Genomic DNA, 24817 nt, shown 5'->3' with positions numbered 1-24817 from the left:
AGCCTCGCAATCCGTAGTCGTAAGGAAATAAAACGCCGCGAGAGAGGTGAGCGGCGGTCATATGAATTTTCAGCAGGCAATTAAATTTTCATGTATGTACATTTTGTGGCATGTAACCTCGTGAGTTTCGCTTTTCGCACGTGAGTTATAAACGCTAAAGTACGCATTGTCCCCGGCGACGACGCATCCTCGGCATGCTGTACACGCTGAGGGATATTTTTAGAAAGTTTTCGTAGGCGGTGAAGTCTCCTCGGATAGCTCGCTCGAATCATCGCGGCTTTACTCACCGCGATCAATTCAGGAAAGCCTTGACGACCTAACATAGCGTAATTGCCGATTGGGTACTGAGTCAAGGCTCTCCGTTTACGTAATCGAAGCGCAATTACTGCAACATATAGATATGTATAATTTAACTCTTACTCCACGATCTATCAAGCCATCTCGGAGACGCGAATGGACGCGCGGCGTCACCATCGGTGAGTTTTTACGCGCGAAATCACGACCGACCAATAGGAAGCTCAACGGTCAGTTCCCATTAAAACGATTTTTTGCCGCGTCTCTGCAAAATTACATGCAGCAAAACGCCCGGATTAATATGCAATTTTGTCTCCGTTATTCATATTGGATATCCCAATCTATTAGAACGTTTTGCTGCACGCAATTTTGCAGCAATGTTACGAGTGAAAAGGTAGCTTAACTCAAAGGAAAAAAGCACCGACAGGTGGCCAGGGGGTTGATTTTGTACTTTTGGTAAGTCCTCACTTCTTGCACTTTCATCTCACTTGAATCTATTCATCCGATTTTGTACCTGCCGAGTGAAAATACGAAATCCCTAGACTGAAAACATGATGGACAACGTTTTAAGAATAGCGTACCATATATGTGCCAATACCACTGCAGTTAAAGAACGGTTTGAATTTATAACTCACATTGTACATACAAACGAAGAATTACGAGAAGTTCTATGCGCGACATAATTCAGAGATGAAAATTAATTTTACAGAACGATAACAAATATGACTTAATATTCCGTTAAATATTATGACTATGAAATTGAAAATTGGTTGACCGCTAAAGATGTCTAAGATATAGTTAATGCAAAAATCCCAAGAAAAGTTATTCTAGCAGCCATTCGCGAATTAATGTTTCTCTTGCATTTTCGTGCAAGTCAAACGATCAATTCCCCAGGCCCACCACGAGGAGGTTGCTGCTCAATGGGGCCTATCTAGGAACACTAAACCGTCTACCTAGACACTCATCGTGTCACCTATCCGTTACGAGACTTGAGATGTCACCATGGGATTTCGCTCATTTCTTCCCTCGGGAAGAAATGATTTTAAAACTTGCTTAAATATTTAACTTTACAATATCTTAACCTACTCGAGAGACCACTTTCGCCAGGAGCAAGAAAAAGTTTCTGTCAGAAGGGTCTAAAGTATTACTTTCGACACAAAAGCAGTTCTTAGTAGTGCAAGCGACCGTACAACCCGACAACCGGCCGCAACGCACGCTTCATCTTGTCGACCGCCAGGGGGAAGTGCGCGCCGCATAGTGGAACTCAGATGGCACAACCTTAGGGTTGTTCGTTTTGCCTACACTTTCTACACTTTTACGAAAAGTGTACACTTTGGCGTTCGTTTTGCGAGTGAATATACACCGAGTGTACACTTTCTCTACACTTTTTACCCTCGATCCCGAGCGAGTGCAAGAAGGGTAGTCCGCGAATTTGGCGGTAAATTTCAAAATTGAAAAGACCAACAAACAGGAAAATATCAAATTTATGGTAACATCTCAACGTAATATAAATAGAAGTAAATATTAATGCACCTTCTTCATGTATAGAACGCTTTAGCGTTTTAGTTTTGTACATAATGTTTGAAAAAATTTACAATAATTATGTATTACTACGTAACCGCGGTTGGAATGAACTAAACTATAATTTTTCACTGTTGTAGTTAAATTGTTTTTCATTCTACTGCAATAATATTGTGATCCTTATTGATCCTCAATACCTGAAATTCGTGAAAGGAATTTTCATCTTCTACAATTACAAGATAATAGAACGAATTGTAGGATTTGAAGAAAACGAAGACAGCTCAAGAAGGAAGGCTGGAAGAAGCATTACTTTTTCGTATTCATCATTGTCCGATACAGATAACCTCAAAATCGCGTACCTCTCTACTTAATCGGTCATCTTGGACTTTCGTGAGGTTTCTGGTGTTCGGGACGTCGATGAAAGTGTATCTACCCTTCTGCACTTTTCAAGGAAAGTGTAATACACTCGTTGCCCTCGAGTGTAGAAAGTGCAGTCAACCCGAACAAACCTCTTGCATGTCGCAGCGACGCGACACACTTTGCACCACCAACAACTGCAGACACTAACGGCACGAACATTGTCATGCCAGTAAATTCTACCGTAACGCAAAATGCAAAAACAAAAACACTCGACTTTAAGTATGGCGCAAAAGCAATCGTTAATAGTGCAGACGAGCATACGACCCGACAACCGCGCGCAACGCACGCTTCACCTTGTCGACCGCCAGGGGGAAGTGCGCGCCGGAAAATGGTAGTCAGATGGCACAGCCTCGCATGTCGCAGTAGAACCACGTCACACTACGTACCGCCAACAGCTGCAGACTGTAAAGGTGTGAATAGAATTCACGCCTGCAAACTCTACCGATTCGCAGCAAAAGTAAATCTTGCTCTGGGTCCAGTGGTCCATGAATAGAACATTAAATGCAACGAGGTTTCTTCCGCAACCGATACCAAATTTTCGAAGAGACTTGAGATCCTCGCCATGGGGAGGGTGTCTCCAAAGGAGAGGAAGCTAATCGAACGATATTAATTGGCTGCATAATAGAGGGTAGGGTTGGTTCTCATTATTCGGATGAATTTCATTCACTCGGAAATGTTATTAACGGTTGGGGAATTAAAACTTGTTTTCCAAATTGGAAATTCCAGATTTTGTCCTGGAGGGCAAATGCGAGTTTCACACGCGGACTTCCGATTTAGGTTTTAATGTTGTTAAAAAATTGAAAAATATGTATATGCAACTATCAGCTACTCTCTGTTGCTACTCGTTGACATAAAATGGGATTGCGTTGTGACGCGTCACTCGGTCTTTTACGCATTGTAATTAACAAAAAGAAAAAAATAAAGAATCAGGCCAGACAGGAATGAACTAAAATCGGAGAGTTGCTCCCCTTTAGCATTTTCACTAGATTCGAATTACACAATCGACCCCCAGGTGAAACATAATTAATGTCAGGTATTGTAGCAACGCTTCATTGTACTCTCCGTCTGTCGAGACCAGATCTTCTCTTTTCACTTGTCGTAATAATGATGATAACAATGTTTAATCACGTTTCATAGAAAAGAATAGAGGGCATCTTCCTGGACATGACATCTTGTACAATTTCAAGAACCCCTGGGATTTTTATCGTGTCATTTCATTGTAAATGGTATGCTGAAACGCAAATGGAAATTTGTGTAGAATTATTCATAATAATGTAATTAAAGGGATAATTAAATGGGTATAAATATTGCGCAATGTGGCGTGCAAGGGGCGGGTAAGAGAAATGTATACAGTATGTCTCAGAACTCGTAGTAATCCCTAAAACTGTAGAAATTAATAAAATATGAAGTGGAAACATTTTGATTTTTCCCTCGGGTAGTTATTTACCGAGTCATTAACGATTAAGGTTAATTAATCTCGAACTTATATACGACGCTCAGCGCGCGTCCCGGACACTCATTTTTTCACACAATTTTTCTCTCATCCTCAAATTAATGACAATAATTTAAGTACTACAACTTGAGTACCTCTGAAATCGCATGTCGGAACTAATTAATGCGTTACTAATTAATTAAATCATTTAATTCTCGGATGTGAGTCTAGCCTCTGCGCCGATGCTAGCTCGTTTGAATTCCATACCCGAGATGGGCAACTTTAATCGTTAATAACTCAGTAAATAATGCTTTAAGAGAAAAATTAAAGGGCCTTAAATTTCACCAACCATCAATTTTGGGGATTATTTGGGACACCCTGTATGGAAGTCTCTCGGTTTGTCCCCTGCCTCGCCTCCCTCTTCTTCTTGATTAGACAGGCTTGTAGCGGGGGCATCTTGGCGTAAGACTTCGGCCACTTTCGGGCACGTCCGGCATCGCTCGGGCGCAGTCGCCCGTACATTATGTGCCGGATAACACGGGTTCCGATTTAGTTGTCATCGGTCTCCGTTGCGTTTGGTTGTGCCGTTTCTCCCGTGTTAATCGTTTCTCATTGAAATGAATGCACAAACGTCTTTGCCAAGGTGCAGGCTCTTGGGATTCTGTTATATTCACGGATAAAATGACCCTTCGAGATGTGGCAAGAAGAAGGCGAACCTCCGTTTGAGAGTGCTCTCGACGAGTAAGTATGATGATCTCCGCCGTGGAGATGCAACTGCAATCGATGATGACTTTATCTGTCCCTTCGGCGCACTAAAAATACATCGGGTTGGTTGAGCATGTGGATACCGGAACGGTGAACCATACTCGTCAAGCGAGACGTTCGTCCGTTCAAGGCCAAGGATTCGTGTTTTAGGTTATCCACAACTAGTATTTACGATGCTGTGTAGGACACTCGCATAGATGGATGCACTAATTGCATGCAAATTGTATCTCGAACGCATTACGTTTATCCCCTCTCGGGGACAGATCTTTGCGTGAGCAATCGGCGTGATTCTAAGAACGTTCAGGGACAGTTTGCTCTATTTACCATATCTACTGTCACTTGATTATTATACTCTGGAACACTGGATGTAGTTTTGAAAAAGGCTGACTTAATACTTCTTTTCTTTCTTATTCGAGTATGACGCATGTTTTGTAACTTTGTTCGATGAGATCGTGTCATCGATTGCGACAATTATACAGTTGAACTTCTCCGCCTGATCGGGTAAATAGGTAACTGTATTGTGGAACCTCCATTCTGGCCGAGACTCATTTGAGTTGAGGTATTATTAGCACATCGGCCCCACCTGTGAATAGTTTCGTTACGTTAGTAGTACTTTGAATCTAATTTGAATAATGCTTATTTCAGGAAAGGAGATGACATCCAAAAGTTGAGTGTCATACAGACTTTGCCCAACCTCTTGGCTACGGACGCCCAATCATGTATAACGAGGGTATTACCCAAAGTGCAGCAAACTCTGCAGTTTGCTTCCACGGAGTTCCATGTAGCTGCTTCATCCACCTTCAAAACGATATTGGAACAACGGCTCGTCAGTCATACAATCTTTACGCAAACGTTTCTCCATGGCATCTTAAGTTCGCTAGACAGCCGAGACCCACGTAATATGATCTTCTCTACTTACTTTTTATTTTTACAATGGCACAAATTTTAGTATCTTTGTACAATGATATAAACATGTTTAATTATAGTCGTAGCTCATGCATGGTTGGAGACCTTACTGGACGTGATCGAGTTACTATCCATAGATGTTATAAGACAAGAGGTAAATAACAAGTTTTCTTTGCTGAACATCAGTAGTTAACTTCTAACTATTTGACAAGAAGGAAGACCGCCTATTTCAGTTTTGCTTGACATACAAAACAGAAAAAATGAATTCCAAAGTGTTGATTCAGAGTTTCGATTCTGTACATTGTGTTTCATTACATTGCACTAGTGTTTTAGATAAATGTAATTAATCAGTTTAATTGTTTTACTTTGTTTTGTACAGATTCTTCCAATAGCTATAAACAAAGGACAACTATCTCAGCCCATCAGTTCGAGAATAATGTGCTGCAAGTTGGTTGGAAAGATTTGCACTCGATTTGATCCTGCTATGTGAGTATTAAATATTTATATTCTTATTTTTTACTGTAATCGAAAGCGTTTAGTAACTGGATATTACATTATTATTTTGGTACTTTATTGGTATATAGTTGTACATTAAATTAAGTCTGTATAAAATATCTTTCAGGATTAAAAAAGAAGTCTTACCAACCGTGCAATCTCTTTGTCAAGATGTAAGTAGCGAAGTGCGTGCATGCATATGTTTGCAGCTTCGTTACGTTGCTGAGGGTCTGGGGACCGAACATTTAAAACCACTATTGCTCCCATCTCTTGTGGAATTAGCTAGTGATGAAGAGAGTATAGTAAGACACGCCTCTGTACAGACAATAGTACACTTGTTGCCTCAGCTTCATCAAGGTAAGATAAATACTTTCATAATTATGCACTTTTAGAGTTAATAATAATACACTGCCATTTTCAGAAACAATAAAGGGTATTATAATACCGCTTGTGAGAAAACTATGTGAAAGTGCTCTTAAATCGGACGATAATGTGGTTTGTGTGATTTCTGAGGGATTTGGCAAGCTTGCCCTCGGCCTCGAAGGTGAGAACATTTTACCAATAAGTGAAAATTAATAGAAACATATTGAATGTAAATTCATTATGAATATTAATTCATTTTTATAGAATCCCTACAACCACCCGAAAGGGCCTGGTTTCTAAGATATTATCAACAACTTGCGCAAATGGGAATACCATCCATGAAGAAAGAAAATACAAAACAAGATTTTCCTTTTGTGAGTTAACGGAACATTTGCATTTTTAATAATACGTAAAAAACAACACTTCGAGGATTCTTCACTAAAATTATTAGATCTTCCTAACCCGTTGAATTCAATGGTACGAGTAGAACTCGTATACATATACTTTATTCAATTTGTTAATGGGTTTAAGAATTATTCTCTGAACATTATCACGCTGTTTCCTTTAATTGGATTTTATTTTTCCAGGTAAGCAATGACCCCCTCGTGAACGAAACATACGTGGAATGTCGCAGACAATGTGCTTTCAATATTCCTGCAATGTTTGTCTTTGTAAGTGGCTTTGTAACGCCAGACGAACTAAAATCATTGCTCGCGACATTTACTGATTTAGCAGGAGATCCTTATTACATGGTTCGGAGAACTATTGCTTGTGGCATTTACGAGGTAAGAACTAATAACGTATTAGTAATAATGAAAACATCAATTTTTTTCGATGCGTTTCATCCTGTATTGCATCGTGTAGGTTGCAAAGGTTTTACGATCACGTAACGCAGCCATAAGGGCAGTATTAGTAAGGTTACTGAAAGATGATTCCGAGGAAGTATTGCAAGGTTTGGTTCCTCACATAGCAGGAACGCTAGAATTGTTGGTGCAAAGTCACTCGATTGGAACTGGACAAATGGTAACTTTATTACATTATGCATCTGAATTAAATTAATTAATGGTCATCTTTTTCATACAAATTTGCTTTTATTACCCCAGGATTCATCGGTTGTTGAATTAGGACGAGCTTTATTAAAATGCGAAGCTGTAATAGCGACCACGCACAATTGGCGACTTTCAGCGTTGATGTTCGAACAGCTTGAGACATTGCCAAAATGTTTTCCAAGTGATTTCATTTATACCTATTTTGTTCCTACGATTGTGACAAGAGCATTGAACGCGGTTAGTTTTAGATTTAATAGTGTGAATTATTTGATGGCTGTACATTTATGATTATATATTTTTTTTTTATTACATCGCAATTTATTACTTACACAATTATTACATTTTAGAGGCCAAATCCAGTTCGATTAGCTGCTTGCAGAACGTATCTTACTTTTCTAAGGTACAATCTGAAGACCATGCAAAGGACTGAACTTCGGAACAGAATCTACACGGATTTTGCTCGCAGTCAAAATTGCTATGTCAGAATGTTGTTCATCCGTATGATGATAGAAGCTATGGTGATATTCTCGTCTATATACTTCAGGGAATACTTTTATACCACACTACTCAGCTTGACCGAAGATCCTGTGGCAAATGTCAGGCTGAAAGTAGCCACATTGTTACCTACGTTAAAAAGTATCCTGCAACTTCCTACTGACAAAAAGCTTCTGGCTACGTTAGAAGCGAGTGTCCGTAATTTAATGAATAATGAAAAAGATAGAGACGTAATTGCCGCTCTGACAAGTGCGATACACAAGATGGATGGAATCGATATTAAATATGAAAGACAATCGGTAAATTATTATCTTAAAAGCGTAACCTACTGACAGCACCTTTTGCAGTAGTTCTAAATATTTTTTTGAATAATACTTTGCAGACTCAAACCAAAGTACACAAACTCGATAGCGAAGATTTGCGAAAATATGAGGAGGAGAAACTATTGGCTGGAATGGTTCCGAAGAGGTCGAACATGGTGCCACTCATGTCAGGAACTGGAAAGGTGGGACGGAAGCAACAAACTCAAAAAATGGGTCAGTATAACATTATTATTTTTAAGTGGGGAAATTGCATAATACGAGTGTTAATATTTATGTTGCATTGTTAGATGGGCAGGGAAGAATAAGCAGTGGAGAAATTCATACATCGAATGGTGGAAAACAAAGCGAACCTCTTTCGATGGAAACTGTATCGAGATCTATGTATGTTCATCGTAGTGGTATTGTTAAAGCATGCATTTTCTGATGGTGCATAGACCCAAGAAAGAAATGACATTGTTACTTAAAAGAGTCATGTCTGCATTTTTTAGGTCGCAACAACCTCTGACCAGGGGAAGACCATCCTCAATGAGTGATTCCATGAGTAAGTTTTCGAACAAACGTAAGCAATTTTTTAAAATGGTTAACAGTCGTTTAATGGAAACAAAAGTCGCGTCGTTTGAATCACAAATTATTTCATATACGAATATACTTTTTTCTGTTACAGAGAGCGCAACTTCTAGACCATCGGATGTGTCAAAAGCAAGGTACGCAGGCGTACAAAAATCTAGCCACATTACAGTCTTAGACGGTATCTTAACAAAACGTAAAGTTTTGTACAAGACAATAAGTGTTCAAATTAAGAGACAGGAAACCAAGAACCGTTTGCCTGTTTCGCGTTCTAACGTCCTAGCTTTTACTACGTACGTTACCATATCCCTACCTTCGTGACATAAAGCACATAAATTGCATCGTAAGTCAATGTCATATGGAGGTTCATGGGAAATGCAGCATCCACGGGAGACCCTCCTTCCTCCGTGCATGCGATGACGCGAATCCGAGATATGTATGCATGATCGGAAAAGATATGTGCATGAATGGTTGGGAATACTAACGAGACCTATAAGCCATCCATGTGCTTTTAGTACTTCTAGCGACAACTTAACATCGAGTTGGGCGCGTCTCACGTCCAACAGCACCTTACTAACGCACCCCTGGGAGAGACTCGGCCGATCCGCTTCTAACGTTAGCCTAAGCTCAGTTAACCCCGCCGGAAGTTCGTGCAATCAATACGATTTGCAAAAGCCCCAGTGCAACTGCTACGAATTGGTGGGACGGCTCGTGCAAACGCGTCTTGCCATGTCGAACCCAAGCGAGCAGGACTATAAAACCAAAGTCTCTCGGTGTCCCTGCTTTAACGCGGACGTGGACTGTCCGAGGACGAGCGGGCAATCGAGCCAAAAACACGACTACCCTAGCCCCGACTTAACTAAGTCATTCGTACTAACCCAATTAAAGGGTGAAAAGCAAGAGTTCCTACAGAACTTTTTACTTACGAGGGAGAGCTTTGATAGTAAAGATAAGGGCCCGGACCTGGCCGCTCTTCGCGCCCTGACCAACGCCGCTCACTACAACTCTTGTTGGGCTTTTAGCTCCATGCCTGAGATACCCGTCACCCTGCTGGACGACGAGTTTCTCGTAGACGCTGGAATCCGCATCCCGTCCCAGCTGTCGACCAGCCAGAGCACCTCGAAGATACCTAATCTCCAAGACATCATCTACAGGAATCGAAGGGAAGGAAGCGCCGACAGGTCGCGGAGGAGCAGCGCCGTTTTCGATAAGGGGAAAACTAAAAGGCACTCGTCCGAGTACGAGGACTGCATCAAACTGAGGACCACTGTCATAGATCCAACGAAGGGCGACAGGAATTCGGTGGATTTCGAGGATGGATTGCGCCAACGGTCGTCTAAGGAGGATCAGCTGTTCGGAAAGTCGGAAGCCAGATCGAAGAGGTACTCGGCTGGAGTTCCTCCGGAAAAGTCCCGATTCGGCTTTGAGACGGGTCAGATGAAGTCTGCCGATGACAAGTTCAGAAGGAACTCCATGGTCTTGGAGAAGGATAAGTCGAAGGCTAGGAATGAGACCCAACCCAGGAGTGTCGTTGACAGGAGTAAACGTCATTCCGTGATTTACAACAGCACCAAGTTCGTCGATACGAAGGACGTGAAACCGAAATTTAAACGACATAGCATGGAGGTCGTGGATTTTGCTCCTGTTGACAGGGTCGTCCGAGCTTCTAGGAGATACTCTACGTTGGATGTTAACCATAATCAAGGCTCTAGTAAAATTCCGTTGAGAAACTGTATCTCACATTCTTCGTCCGGTAGTAGAACTGCACCTTCCACTAGAGCTTCCAGCCCGACCAGACCTGTGGTACATTTGTCTTTTGATTTGGACAGAAAGAGTCTCCAGAGCTCCGCCAGGGAACGATTTCTTAGTAGATTTAGCTCGAGCGACGAGGAGGTCGATAAGCTTTGCCAAAAAATTATACATTGCCAGACGGCACCGCCTAGTAGGGCTTGCAGCCCTAGGACCAGAGATAGTAGGCTACCCGTTCGACTGCAAAGGAAAAAACTCTGAAATTTGCATTTCTACGGTTCATTGCTATTTAATCGATGCATTTATTTTGATTCGAGATACTTCACATTCGTTTGGTTAACATTGATGAACTCGGTCGACGTTAATTGATTGCCTTGTAAGGAACTTGCCTGTAATTAAGATTCAAGAATGTGCAGAATTAAATTAGCAACACAAGTCAACACCAAAGGTGAAGATCTCTGGGTTTTATACGAATGGCCTATCTTTTGAATCATGCAAGTTCCATATTTAGCAGACAATTCGTATGAATTTTGTTGTGCAATATTATCATTGAATATTGTAAACGTGTTTTCTATTTTGAATTTAAATTTTATTCGATTGCATATCCATTGGTGGTGATTATCATTGATTAACGTAATTTTAAAGAAAGAAGTTTACTCGTCTTTGTGTATTTACTTGCTTGGCAAAAAATTGATTCGAGAAACGAACAGGGTATTTGAAAAGGAAAAAAAGAAAAAAAAAATGAAATTTCAAGTACCGTCTATTTTACGCTGCCTCGTTCTTACCAACGGTACTTACCATAATTTCATGCCATTATTCGGAGCCGTCTACTTGTGAATCCAAGATCTAATTTATTCTATTGTACTGCACAGTATTTCAGGAGATAGTTTTGCCTATCTGATTTCTGACTGTATATTTGCAGGATAATTTATACGAAGGTCATTTGCATGAGTCATTCGTACACAATTCCGTTACCATAGGCCTTACTTACCATTATAACTGAGCTTCCGTAATTTGAAAATCGTTTACTTTAGTTTCTCTTTTATCTTTTAAGCGCTACGCGTTGGCAACACCAAAATTCAATCGAAAACGTGAACCGGAAGACTGTTAAATATGAAAAATGAAGACGATTAATATTAAGAGAGATTATGCGAGCTATTTTTATTTTCTTAGATGCGATTAGTGTAATTGGCCCGATAGTTTCTTTGAACGGGGCCTGAAACTTGAAATAATAATTAGTAAAGTACTGGTATAATCGAATTCTGGCTGAAGGACATAACAAAGAAGATGGGTTTTTTCAAATTCAGGCCCTGGTACAAGTCACAATTACTGAAGCAGCTGATGCTATTACTGTCGTAAGGTAGATTCTAATGCGCTAGGTAGACTTATTAGTTACAGTGCGTAATATTCCAGTATTGGAGCAATTAGTGTAGGTTTATGCTCGACTAGCCATCCCTGATATTTAACAAACTTTTGAATATAAGGGATATCTATGAATAACGGCACTAGTCTATGGATAAATTTAAATATAAAAATGTATAAAAAGAAAGCGAGCAGTTACTTTTCGAAGAGACTCGCCACTAGCTCGACATATTAGCGATTACTCCGTCTACAAATAATTATTGCGGTATAGCTTGGATCTTATTATTGCAGTTAAAATATTTTATTAATTATTGTTAATTTCACGGCCTGCAATTCTACGACCTGGCCAAGGCGTGATGTATACCATTTTACTCGAGAGGAAAATAGTTTTATATGCTCACGAAAAAAAAAAAAAAGAAAAAAGAAAGAAAAGAAATGTTTACTTTAACTGTCTTGTATTCGAGATGCAGCACTGATATTAATGATTTAGTTACCTATGGAATAGGCTCACTTTTCCTTGTAAATGATAGAATATGAGAATATTTCAATTACGATTAATTCCTTTCTGGAACAACAAAGAGTTAGAACGTTGGACTACTAACTATATAGAATAGTCCCATGACTGCCCTGTGGATCATCCCTCACTATCAATTTTAATCCGATTCCTGTAACAGTTTAAAAGCATGAGCAATATTAGAGATGTCAACGAATTCGTTAAATGTTTGTTACCTTACAATGAATGCAATAATTCTTGCTTACATTTTCAACGAAGCGCCCGTAAGAATTGAACCAATCGATCGTATCGCCAAAGGGGAACCAAATGACATTAATTAATTTATTAAAGTGTATTCCCTTGTTACTGAAAAGAAAGGGTTCTAAATATTTAATAAAACGCATCAGAGCTATCCAAATAGCGAACGTTCTACCGTTCCGACAAAAGGAACAATGTATAGAAATTAAAAGTACCAGTATTCATGGTAAACCTGGGAAAGTTTATATTTAATTAAAAAATACATAATCGATCGGTCCGATTTCTCGCGCGCACGCGTTGCATGTAATTATTCGTTCATTAAATCAATGAAGACACCAAAATGTGCTTTGGGATGATCTCCTAGGCCCGTTAATATTAAACAAAGGTATATCGTTAACAGTAGTAAGGGGCACTAGTCACGTACGCTCCGTTAACCGAAGAACAATGTATACTAAAGTCGTAACAATAAATTATATATTTGTGCAGCACAAGACCTGCGTCCACGAAGAGGTCATGATAATAGATTATCCGAAGAGGGTAAATGGCTGCGGATTGCGAACATGATAAGTCCGTAAAGGAGGTCTGTAAAATAAAGGTAGAGAAGTCTAGAAATCTCGTTTCATGAAACAACCACAGGGCCATTTTTTTTTTTTCATATACCGAACTACTGTGGTGTTGAGAACCCACGTTCGACTGGAAACTTCATCCACATCTTCTCTCACGTCTAAGAACGTGCAAAATTATTATTAAAGAAAGTCTGACACGGTGATAAAATGTAGAAGCATAAGCTTAATCGCGTAGACGAAGACGAGATACAATATTGAACCGTATTTATGTGGTTTGGAGGTGATCATGGATCGCGAAGACGACTTCGCAATGGCGTAATCGAACTAGATCGATGAGCTTAAGGTGAAGTGATACACGTCGAGAAATTTGATCGACATCGGCAAACAGGATTCTTCTAAATGCCTACGTTACCAACGTTCATATCTGTATAGACAACTTTTCCGAATTATACGGGGTATTGTACTAAATGGCATACTCAATATGTTCTTTCCGTACAATAATTATAAAGACATCTAAGGGAAACTCCAGAAATCCCATGGATTCGTGGTTTTCGATGCCCTAATTGGCTCTAGAGTGCCACCCTGCGCCATCTGTGATTTTACTGTCAACTAAATTTTCTCTCCGAGGCCTCGCGTTAACTTCGTTTTAGCACAGAAGCGCGTAAGACACTTTTTTGCCTCTATATCATTCAAATGCGAGTTTCTCGATTTCTAGAGTGTTCCAAATCGTTAAACAATTGTCCTTACACTTTCGTTTTTCATATCGAGCCTTCAATTGTATATCGAACGAAATGTGAGAGGTCGACGCCTTTCTTTTTCCTTCGAAAACCCAAATTTTGAAAGTGTCAGGATAATTAAATGCTCACGAGTCATGTGTCAAAGTTTCGGACCCTTACCAATACCCTTAAAAAAAAGTGTCTTTTTCGAATCGACTGATTTGACGGGGGGGGGTTCACTTCACCTTAATGAGTTTTGTGCTGTGACGAGAAAGAGAAAAATCAATTCGACGCACGTATATTGATTGTAAAGCTGCGACCCTTTGTTTCCACATATAATACATGCTGTCATTTTTACATAGTTCCTTCATTGAGATGCGGTTGTAATTAAAGTGCTTCTTCAATCTGCCACACGTCGTGCCATTTTGCGCCGTTATTGTGATTTCGCAAAGAAGAGTAATTAAGAGTAAATAGTCGGAATTACCGCAATTAGACGTTGCTCTTAGACGACGGGGTATAATAAAGGGGTAATGGTAATTGTCGTATCGTGTATTGGGAGAACCGATCAAAAGGGACGGATCATTGAATATTCCATTTATTTTTGTATAGATCTACAATAATACTATCGTTTGGTGCCAGAAAGGAAGTAAGAGATTAATGTATTATTAGAGAGACGTTATATACGTATATATATATAACAGGGAAAATATGTATGTATTTAAATGTTATTTCGAGTTGGTATGTAGAGATTAGTCACTTTTACTATGGACGGAGAGGTCCCGACGGATCGTTAGCGTCGTTATAATTAAACCCTGAATGATCGCTTGCTGTATTTAGCACTAACTTATATTACAGCGAGAGATACACTTCAGATCTTACTTTCGAATCACTGTGTAAATTATTCTTCGTCGAAATTTAACGAACTCCGTGTAGCTTTCAGGAATATATTCATTTCGAAGGTCTTTCGAACGCAGGGATTATATCCCCCGCGAGAAACTAAATTTACGGATGTTATATTTTATCCAATGATCTTTAAAAATCTAATATCTCTATGAATAACTATCGAGTAGAGTTGTTCTCTTGCAAAACTACTTTCCAACTCTTCCTAAGATGTCGCACGGGATATTCGATACTTCGTAGATTTAATTTAACCGCACGATGGTAGATCGTGAGGAAATATCAAAACCTTTTCGTATCGTACCTCTGTCTAGCTGTCTGTAAGTTTTATTTAAACCAAATCTTACGGATAATATCACAGGGCACTAAATTTAAATCCTTCACTGTACACACACCGCACTTAGTTAATAAAATAAATTTCTGTTTTCCTCAAAACCTGCGTCTTTACCTTATTCCCAACTTTTAAGGTGAAGTGAAACACGTCGAGGAACCTGATGGACTTCGGTAAAGAAGATTTTTCTAAATACCTACGTTGCCGACGTTCGTTTTTATATTGACTGCTGGGTCGAATTATATTGGGTAATGCACTAAATGGCATACACCACTTGTCGTTTTCGTTCAATAATTATAAAGGAATCAAAGTAAAACTCCAGAAATTCACGGGATTCATGCTTTCTGGGGCCCTAATTCATTGCAAAGGGACACCCTGCGCCATCTGTGATTTCCAGGTCAATTCATTTTTCATTCCGAGACCTCGTATTCCCATCGTTTTGGCACAGAAGTGCATAAAACACTTTTTTTGCCTTTATCCCGTTCAAATGCGAATTTATCGATTACCAAAGTGTTCTAAATTGTCGTAAAATTGTCCTGACCCTTTCGTTTCTCATATCAGATAATTGTATATTGATCGAAATATGAGAGCTTCACGCCATTTTGACTCTGGTCTGGGCTGTTAAAAAATTTTTTCAAAAATTCCAAATTGTAAATGGATCAGGACAATTCTTAGATGATCAAATGTGTCAAAGATGTGTCAAAGTTTCAGACAGTTTGGTCTAATACCCTTCAAGAAAAGGGTTGTATTCGAATCGACTGATTTGAAGGGGGTTTTACTTCACCTTAACGTGATATGAAAGAGTCAGCCTATATATACGTATATATATCTGATAAGAAAGGTATCCCAGGTCAATCTCTCCGATTTGATTTCTTTTATAATATGTTATAGTAGACTAAAAACTAAGCGACACGTATTTTTTTTTATCTGCCATTAAACACTTTAAGGGGGTGAAACCACCATCCAAAGTAAGGCCTGTGAGGGGTGGCTCACCCCTTAATTTTTTGTTTTTAATTGAGGAAATTATATTTTTCATTTCTCGTTACGAGACAGCTTTTCCAGGTGGATTGGTTAAAAAATATTATGTTCTTGTGAGTGAAACTGCCAAATCGCCCCTTGACATGCCTTACTTTGGATGGTGGTTTCACCCCCTTAAAGTGTTTAATGGCAGATAAAAAAAAATACGTGTCGCTTAGTTTTTAATCTAGTATAATATGTTATAAAAGAAATCAAATCGGAGAGATCGACCTGGGATACCTTCCTTGTGAGAAGTCAAATCGTTGGGGAAAGTATTCTCTGAATTGGGCGTACCGATTCGTTTCAAATTTTACCACGTGAATATCGAGGCCCTGAAGTAGGTCCTGAACCTCATAAAATTTCATTTTTCATCAAAAATTTATTTACTTATCAAGGACTAGAACCAACATGGAGTGGTCCGTGCACATTTTCGATGTTTTACGCTTCTTGGAGGCTTAGAAAATGTGGTAAATACATTCAGCAACGATTGCAAGAGAATGCTGGCTTGTCCTGCGGCAAACATGTGTTTTTGGAGCAAAAATTTAGTTGCAACTCAACGTCACAGATGGCGATGTTGGTCCGTCAAATATAAAGTCATGAATTCATGGAATTTCGATACTTGTATGTCAATCTTTTTATCATTACTTTACCGAAATGACATATGAAACCCTTCGGTTCGTATAATTCTCAACGTAGACTGTAAAAGACTTCAACATAAATATAAATGTCGGTAATGAAACGCACCAGCTTATGTTACCACTTGAGTATTCAAAACGGCATAACCACCAAAAAGGGTATAGATGAATTTTATTTTATCGACGTCGATTAAATTTCTTAGCGCCTTTCATGCCCTCTTAAGACCAATATGTTTCCCCTGCTGAAAAAAAAATTGTTGGGTTACAGTACGATATCAGGAAGGAAACTGAAATGATTAGATTGTAACGGAGCATTTTCAAATGTCTTTATTTTCACTAACCCTTTCGGTAAATCAAAGGCAATAGTTAATAAAATAAACTTTGCTGTCCTCTAAACCTGCGTCATGTTACTTCCAATTCTTAAAGGAATTTTAATAACATGAATCACCATCACAAAAAAAAATGGCATTTACGATTCGATATCAAGCGGGGTGGAGGGTCCAAAAACTACAACCGAGCATTTTTAAATATCTTTATTTTCACTACCCCTTTAAGTAAATCAAAGGCTTGAGCCACTACAATTTGCATGATTTTTTTTTGTTTTTTAATGTCCTTACCGTTATAATAAGTCAATCGCTTGATTTAATCTTCGATAGAAAAGGTTAGAATAATTCCGCATTCGAGATGAGATGCACGACGCCACGTTGGGTGGCACGAAGACGTAAGCTCTATTTATATCTTTTCTTTTTTGTATCATATAAAATCTGATTACTCGTACCATCGAGTCGGTCCTCGCTTTTCGCGACATCTAACTGTCTTTAGTATACGTGATGGCTTATCGATTTGCGGGAATCATTCGACGCCGAATTTTATTCTAATATTTACGGACCGTGCTCGAAACTTTTCGCCGCCGATCACGAGACAAAAACGCGTGGGTACAATTTCTACTTTTTTTTTTTTTAATTCGCAACGGTCTTCAAAATCACGTACAATATATCTAGGAGTAAAACGTGTTCGGCGGTAAAGAAGGGCGATATGAAAATAACGTGGACCTCCGGGGATTCTCTCGTTGAAAAATTCACGGGGGAAAAGTATCGTGTACTCATGTGAACGGATTGTCAAAGGAAATGGTTATCCGCTTAATAATGTACATACGCAAGACTACACCCTAATGGAATATCTCACTCCCTAAGTACTCGATACACGTTTCTTTGAGTTATATATATATGTAAGTCGTTTAGAATAGCAGCTGCAAGTCGGCGCGACTCTTCTGGTCGCGTCTTGAACGGTACACGTCTTGAACAGAATTCGATGAACGGAAGTGACCCTGTTAAGTTCCTGACACTTTCCAGGATCTACCGACGACACGGCGCGTCGTTCGGTAATTCATTTTTATACAGTCCGGAAAAGCAAACGAGGTTCCCAGCCGCCACGTGAAGAGCCATCGAGACGCGACATTAACCAACGGGCGTTTGAATTCCCCGCGCTAATTAGTCCATGAGTAAAAGAAAAAAAAACAAGATGCGCCACCGCGCGGTCTTTTCGACAGACTAATCTTATACAGTATCGATCCGACAAAACGTGACATGCGTTTAAAAAGCTCGGTTCACCCTGTCCACAGTGCGGACAGTATGAACTGTGCCATTTAAATGCACGTGACAATTAGTAAATTTACGTACGGTTTACTTTATATCCATTTTATGAGTATCGGTGTTATAACGGACTTAAGGTGAAGTGAAACCCCCTTCAAATCAGTCGATTCGAATACAACACTTTTTTTTAAGGGTATTGGACCAAACTGTCCGAAACTTTGACACGTGATTCGTGGTCATCTAAGAATTATCCTGACACGTTCAAAATTTGGAATTTTTGGAAAAAAATGTTTAACTTAGCCCCGGCCAGAATCAACATGGCGTCGACCTCTCATATTTCGATCAATCAACAATTATCGAAGGGTCTGATATGAGAAACGAAAGGGTCAGGATAATATTACAACAATTTAGAACACTTTGGTAATCCATAAACTCGTATTTGAACAGGATAAAGACAAAAAAAGTGTTTTACGCGCTTCTAGTCCAAAACGATGGGAATACGAGGTCTCGGAGTGAAAATTTAATCGCAGATGGCGTAGGGTGTCCCTTTGCAATTAAATAGGGCCCCAGAAAGCATGAATCTAGAGGATTTCTGGAGTTTTACGTCGATTCCTTTATAATTATTGTACGAAAACGACAGGTGGAGTATGCCATTTAGTGCAATACCCAATATAATTCGACCCAGCAATCAGTATAAAAACGAACGTCGGCAACGTAGGTATTTAGAAAAATCTTCTTTATCGACGTCGATCAAGTTCCTCGACGTTTTTCACTTCATCTTAAGCGTCGCATAAATGCCGCCTTATGCCGGTTTTATTGGTGATACCGGGATAAAACGGCGCGTAAACGATATTTAATACCAATAGTCATGACGTCGGTAATTATAAAATCGATGTAAAGTGGTACGTGTAAATATGTTCAATATTTTCTCGATATTTAACCATTTGCGCTGGCAATTAATTCACAGATTCACAGACTCTCGACGTACAGTGGCGGACATGAATGCCTCCCCTGCAAATACGGCATCGCCTGTGCTGGATGGGATGGCATTGATGTCTCCCAGTGTACGTGGCACGTCTTTCCAGCGCAACTGGTTAACTCCCAGTTATAAAATCGGTGTTAGGTGGCATGTAAATATACTCAATATATTGGCGCTTTGGAACTGGTACGTGTCGGGGCCGGTACGCGTCGGAGCCGATACGTGCCGGAACCGATACCTGTTGGACATTCAAAATCGACCTTTAGAGTGATTCACGTGCCTCGCGACGTCATCGAACAGTGGCTCTCCGCGCGAGTGCCCCAAACGTCGCCGACCTTCCCGAGCTCTAATTTATTTACAAGGTCTCCACCAGACTCAGTCAACGAATCCGCAGAAAATAATTATTTAGCCCCCTGGCTCAATATCTTTGCATAACAAAGAATACCATCGCGACCGTGAGAGAGGAGAAAGACGCGTTTCAAAGACGCTCTCCGCGGTCTCGCTGCTCCCACATCATGCAGGGCGGTATTCGCGGAGGAAATGATGCGACTATCGGCATCTCTGTAACAATTACCTATCGCAGAATGTGCAATCTAGCTTTTCCTCTACCGTATGCTACTCTCCAATGATGTGGTTTCAGAGCCAACCTTCAGCTGTGTGAACCTGGAATCCAGTTTGAGGCACAAACAAAATTAACAGGCTTATTTGAATGTTCTGTCATGTAGATGTTTGTGCCATGTTGAGTTTTGTTAGTACCATTTTTTTTTTTTTTACAAAAACCAAAACTGTTAACCCTTTGAACACGGAGCCATTTCGACATATGGGCGAAATTCGTCTGACCGTGCAGGCAATATTGGACCAAACGTCGAGGGCCTTAAGGCGCTTTAGTAGCAAAAGGGTTAAAAAAAAGGATAAACAAATTCCGAAAATGACCATTTTAACGTTTTTGAGGTCCTGGGAGGCTCTGAATTTTCCTAATGTCAGAGAACCCATTAGAGTAGAAAAATCCAAATTTCCATGATTTCGGAATTTGTTTATCTTTTCGAACCGCTTTGGTTTTTGTAAAAAAAAATACCACAAACAAAACTCAACATGACACATACGTCTACATCACAGGACATTCCAATAAGCCTGTTAATTTCGTTTGTGCCTCAAACTGGATTCCAGGTTCACATGTTGTTAATTCTCCCCGTTTTTCGCTGCCATTTCCCTTCACCCCTGCTGGAAACAGTTGGATCGATTCCACCTCTTTTGTTCATCAATTTCAACAGCGAGACGCTTAAATCAGAGCGTTTTTCTGCAGGCGGTAAAGTGAAAAGGTAGCTTAACTCGCGAAAATCATTCGGTCGGATGAATGAAGAGAACGAAGTCCATTCTAAACTGCAGAGCCACGAGAGAATGAGAACACTTGTCTCTCGGTTGGCTCTGAGAAGCATTCTTGGAGGGCAGTGTACATTGGTCATCAGGTATGCCGTTTCAGAGCCAACTTCAATGTCTGCCAAGAGTCCCCGCCCACTCGATTCAAAAAGTTCTCCAAGGAATGTCTTGTTCGCTCCTGTCAACAGTGATAATGACATTCGCCACCTAATTAGCCCGGTAATCAACGAGTGGTGAAGTTGGCTCTAAAACGGCACACCTGACAAGCAGTTTACATATGTGAGGCGTGCAAACGGTGTGCTAATTATCGTTCAGTTGTAATGCACTCGACAAGGATACTTTATGGATACTGTAAAAATGCGCAAACGATCTCTGGGATCCGATTCTCGAGTTCATGCGGATTTTGTTTGCATACAAATTTCGCAGAATTTCGCAAAATTTCACGCCATTGGTCAACGTTTGAAAGTCGTAAAGAAGATTGTCAATTTTCCATGCGAATGTTGATCGAAGGAACTCGAGAATAAGGTCCCTGGGCAAGATATACGATTACCCGAAGGACTATCCATACCAAATTGAGGCGATGTGAAAGTGGCATCAAAGAGGTCTCGTTTATGAAACTTTTCTCCAATTTGAATACACCGCAGAGTATCAGACTTTACATCGTGAATCTGGAGACCATAAGGAAGGTCCCGGCACTCAGGAAATTTCAATTTTTTTTTTAAACTCTTCCATAGATATTTTTCAAGTTGTTTTATAGAAAATCAAATTTTATGGGTGTCAAGACCTTCCTCGTAATCTTCATAGTCAGGTTGTATAACTTGAAATGATTAGGTACACGCAATTCGGAGAAAAGTTTGACATACGATTGACCATTCAGATGCCACTTTTACCCTCCCTTAAGGTAAAGTGAAAGTAACATCAAATAGGTGTCGTTTGTGAAACTTTCCTCCAATCTGGATGTACCGAATAGTTTCATCAAACTTTACACCATGAATCTGGAGGATGTAAGAAACGTCCCAACATGCATGTAATTTCATGGGTGTCAGGACCTTCCCCATAGCCTCCATATTCACGTTGTGAAGTTTCAAACAATCCCGTACCCCCCATTCAGAGAAAAATTCCATGTACGACTGGACCCTCAGATGCCACTTTCAGACCCCCTTAAGGTGACGAGAAACACTATCAACTTTATCTTCTTTCAGAAAAAAAATCTCCGAGATAACGCTTGGTTGCAATTTCCCGTTCCCGCAAGTGATTTACAGATAGAATATGTATTTAAAAAAATTAAAATACATTTGACGTCATCTCGTATGGAACGTCCAAAGTACTCCCTATTCTGATCGCATTTTTTCCTCAGATTTTGATTTTGCAATACGCATACCTAACTAGTTTAAAAAACCACATATGGACTCTGAGTGTAAGAAAGAAGACGCGATCAAAAACAGGAATGTTTTATCGGATCGTTTTCGGCCCTTTTTACAGTAACGGATTACACGATCGGGAGTGAAATAAATAAATCTTACAGTATCGTTCCCTGAATATTGAATAACTCGAGTCGTACCATTGGGACAGCTTTTCAAGGCAATGCATGCAGATCCTATGTACATTTGAATTATCGTTTTCCTTTCGATGATTGTACATACAAACCGGAAAAGTAAGGAGAACTCTACTACCGCTAATGCCACACCGACTATATACATAAATTCTGTGGTTGATTGGTAAAGCAGATCACGTCTATTTCGCATTAAAGACCTCTGTGTTACTTTATAATGTCGTCCTTATTGCAAAGTAGAGTTACGCTATCCTGCTTTGCAACCACAATATCGCAAGTAGAATGGACTCAAGTCATCCCCGTATTGTTAATCTTAATTAGTAAATTCTTAGATATGGTTGTTCGCGTCATAAAAGCCAGCACTTGTAACGGAACACGATTTCGACGGACATTGTGAATTAAAAAATTGTACCGGTACATTATTTAAGTAAATATCGGGCATTAGCTGGATGTCGTATAAAGAACACGGTGAATAACAATAGTGAATGATTAAAATTAAGATGATTAATAGTGATTCACTTTGCGATGGGCTCAGGGTAATATTTCTCGCCATTTTAGTCATTAACAATACAAATTAAAGTGTCAGAATATTATTAAATCCCTCTGGCTTTTATGTAGCGCATACACAATCCCTCTCGCAATAAAAATATATTATGACTACGGTAGTACTTAATTTTTGACTAGCATGTGTTTATACGAGTGATTCCCAACTATCGACTCCCGTTCACGTTTCATGTCAACATGCTCGACCATGACGATCACTTGTTTTTACGATTGTTTAATTATAATACAAACGAGGAAAGTAATACATGCAATGTCCGACTTCTACTATTTCTAGTTGCTCATAAACTCATATAAAAGAGGAATCCCTAAAACAAACGACCATTACCTGTAAATAGTATACATGTTCAAGATGCAACTGCAAGTAAATATCGGCCATGATTAGAATGTTCACGACAGCCAAAGGTCTGAGCTGCCTCCGAATATTTGTGGGAATCGCTCGACTAAAATATACTTCTTTCATGCGCACAATATGTGTTATAATATTCTGGGACAGACCCATTTCATGACTACACTTTTTAGGATAGGTATAATTTAATCCTGTAGGACTTTAGAATCCGCATATTAGCGATGCGCGTTATGAGCATAACATCATTTTAAAACAGGAGTAAAAAATGAGAAATATTTTTGTCGAGATGCAAGATCGACGTACTGTACTCTTGTACACATCTCGAGTACCAACTTGTGATCGTCAAAAATTGATTCCCCACTTTTTGTTCCTTATTTCCTTCAGCTCGTTCCTTAACACTAGACGCTACATGTTGCGATAACATACTCGCGACATACATGTCGCCCGCCAAAGTCCACTTCTCTACTTCACGTTACTCACTATTAGGGTATGTAATAAACGAGCTGATTTAAAAAATTTACGGAATCATCTTATGTAAGTCGATTCAAGTTTCTCCCCTTTTGATTACAAATTCAATTCACACGAAATCCTATAATATTTAAGAAAATGCAATATATATATCAGTGTTTCCCCCATTTCAAGATTATCGAAACATGACGAGATAATAAATCGCTTTTGATTAGAAGTAGTTTGTCGTTAGTATATCAGTTTGAAATGGATCTGAATTAAAGTTGATTTTTTTAAATAATTTTCACATACCCTACTTACAATCGCAGATTTCGAGTAATCTTATGAGGTATAATTCTTATGAAATCTTTCATACGATAAATCTTATCCATAGAACACAATTTTAAAGAGGCTCGTAAATGACTATTTACCAAGTGATCACATCAACAAAATGAGATTGTTACCATAGTATAATTTCGCAATTATTATTTGATCCGTGATCTTCTCTGTTTTAAATAATACGGAGAAATAAAGAAGTTATTTCACTAACTTCGTTCAAATGATTTTTTCGAATTACTCCAAATAGTTAGCAAAAAACTATAGCGTGATTATGTTCCCTTGATAAAAAGTCAATGTTAAACCCCCTTAAGATGTATGCCAATAAACGACAAGTTTGAAGACGTAGCAAGTGATCCCATTTTTCATGCGATGTAAGTTTTACAGGACGCAATGAGTCGCTAATTTTGATGTAAAAACCCATAAACTATTCTTCAAACAATATCGTCTCAATGAAGCCGTCGTATTTTAACCTATCAAACTGATATTAACAATTTAGCAATCAATTGAGCACAATTATAAAGTATAATTTTCAGAGATGTACCGAATAAAATACTACATTTAATAAAGTAATGTACGCGTAATATTTTAGGGATCCTTCGCTTGCACATACTATTTTCAGTCTTATGGTAATACTACTTTAATACTTTTTCTCAACTTCTGTGCCTAGAAACAACCGTAATATGAATATCATTAGAACATTCGCTTTGTGATTACATATATGTATATATATATAATTTTACAATCGCGCATCGTTCACACATGGAAAGTTCTAAGCTGTTATATTGAGTTCCAAAGCAGAAGCTATGAATTTAATGTTGGCGAAAAAGTGTCAACAAAAGAGAGGGGTAATACATCTCTTTGGACAGAAACCGATGGGCAGACGTAATGCATTATCAGTATTATACTTTCGTTTCAAAAATTTGATTGTGTCATACTGTTGTAACTTATTGTCCCACACAACATTCAT

The 24817-nt window shown here is 39.2% G+C and overlaps 1 protein-coding gene across 4 annotated transcripts; it reads left to right on the top strand.

Annotated features, from left to right (window-relative positions):
- The first annotated feature begins 4194 nt into the window (after positions 1–4194).
- LOC105697060 (serine/threonine-protein phosphatase 4 regulatory subunit 4) lies at positions 4195–12983 on the top strand. Of its 4 annotated transcripts, none has more exons than XM_012420038.2 (16): positions 4195–4408; positions 5078–5328; positions 5419–5492; positions 5718–5824; positions 5961–6190; positions 6255–6377; positions 6461–6570; positions 6784–6981; positions 7061–7219; positions 7300–7482; positions 7593–8039; positions 8123–8276; positions 8351–8444; positions 8552–8604; positions 8728–8767; positions 9653–12983. In XM_012420038.2, exons 1-16 carry the CDS (start codon positions 4362–4364, stop codon positions 10638–10640), a joined length of 3258 nt encoding a protein of 1085 aa, XP_012275461.1. In that variant the 5' UTR covers positions 4195–4361; the 3' UTR covers positions 10641–12983. The 4 variants fall into 4 exon arrangements, with proteins under 4 accessions (XP_012275461.1, XP_023287922.1, XP_012275460.1 ...); XM_023432154.1 differs by having other exon boundaries at positions 9146–12983; XM_012420037.2 differs by having other exon boundaries at positions 8552–8622.
- The last annotated feature ends 11834 nt before the right edge of the window (positions 12984–24817 follow it).

This window comes from Orussus abietinus, unplaced genomic scaffold (genome assembly GCF_000612105.2).
Source record: "Orussus abietinus isolate OABI.00-Male unplaced genomic scaffold, Oabi_2.0 scaffold252, whole genome shotgun sequence".
NCBI classification, from domain to species: domain Eukaryota; kingdom Metazoa; phylum Arthropoda; class Insecta; order Hymenoptera; family Orussidae; genus Orussus; species Orussus abietinus.
The sequence above is the reverse complement of the archived record's forward strand: the minus strand, read 5'-3'. Positions and strand labels throughout refer to the sequence as shown.

Coding starts and splice junctions, on each gene's coding strand:
- LOC105697060 (XM_023432153.1), top strand. CDS start 4,362: ATGTGGCAAGAAGAAGGCGAACCTCCGTTTGAGAGTGCTCTCGACGA. Junction 8,040..8,122: donor TTAAATATGAAAGACAATCG/GTAAATTATTAT, acceptor AATACTTTGCAG/ACTCAAACCAAAGTACACAA. Junction 8,768..9,145: donor TCGGATGTGTCAAAAGCAAG/GTACGCAGGCGT, acceptor ATGTGCTTTTAG/TACTTCTAGCGACAACTTAA.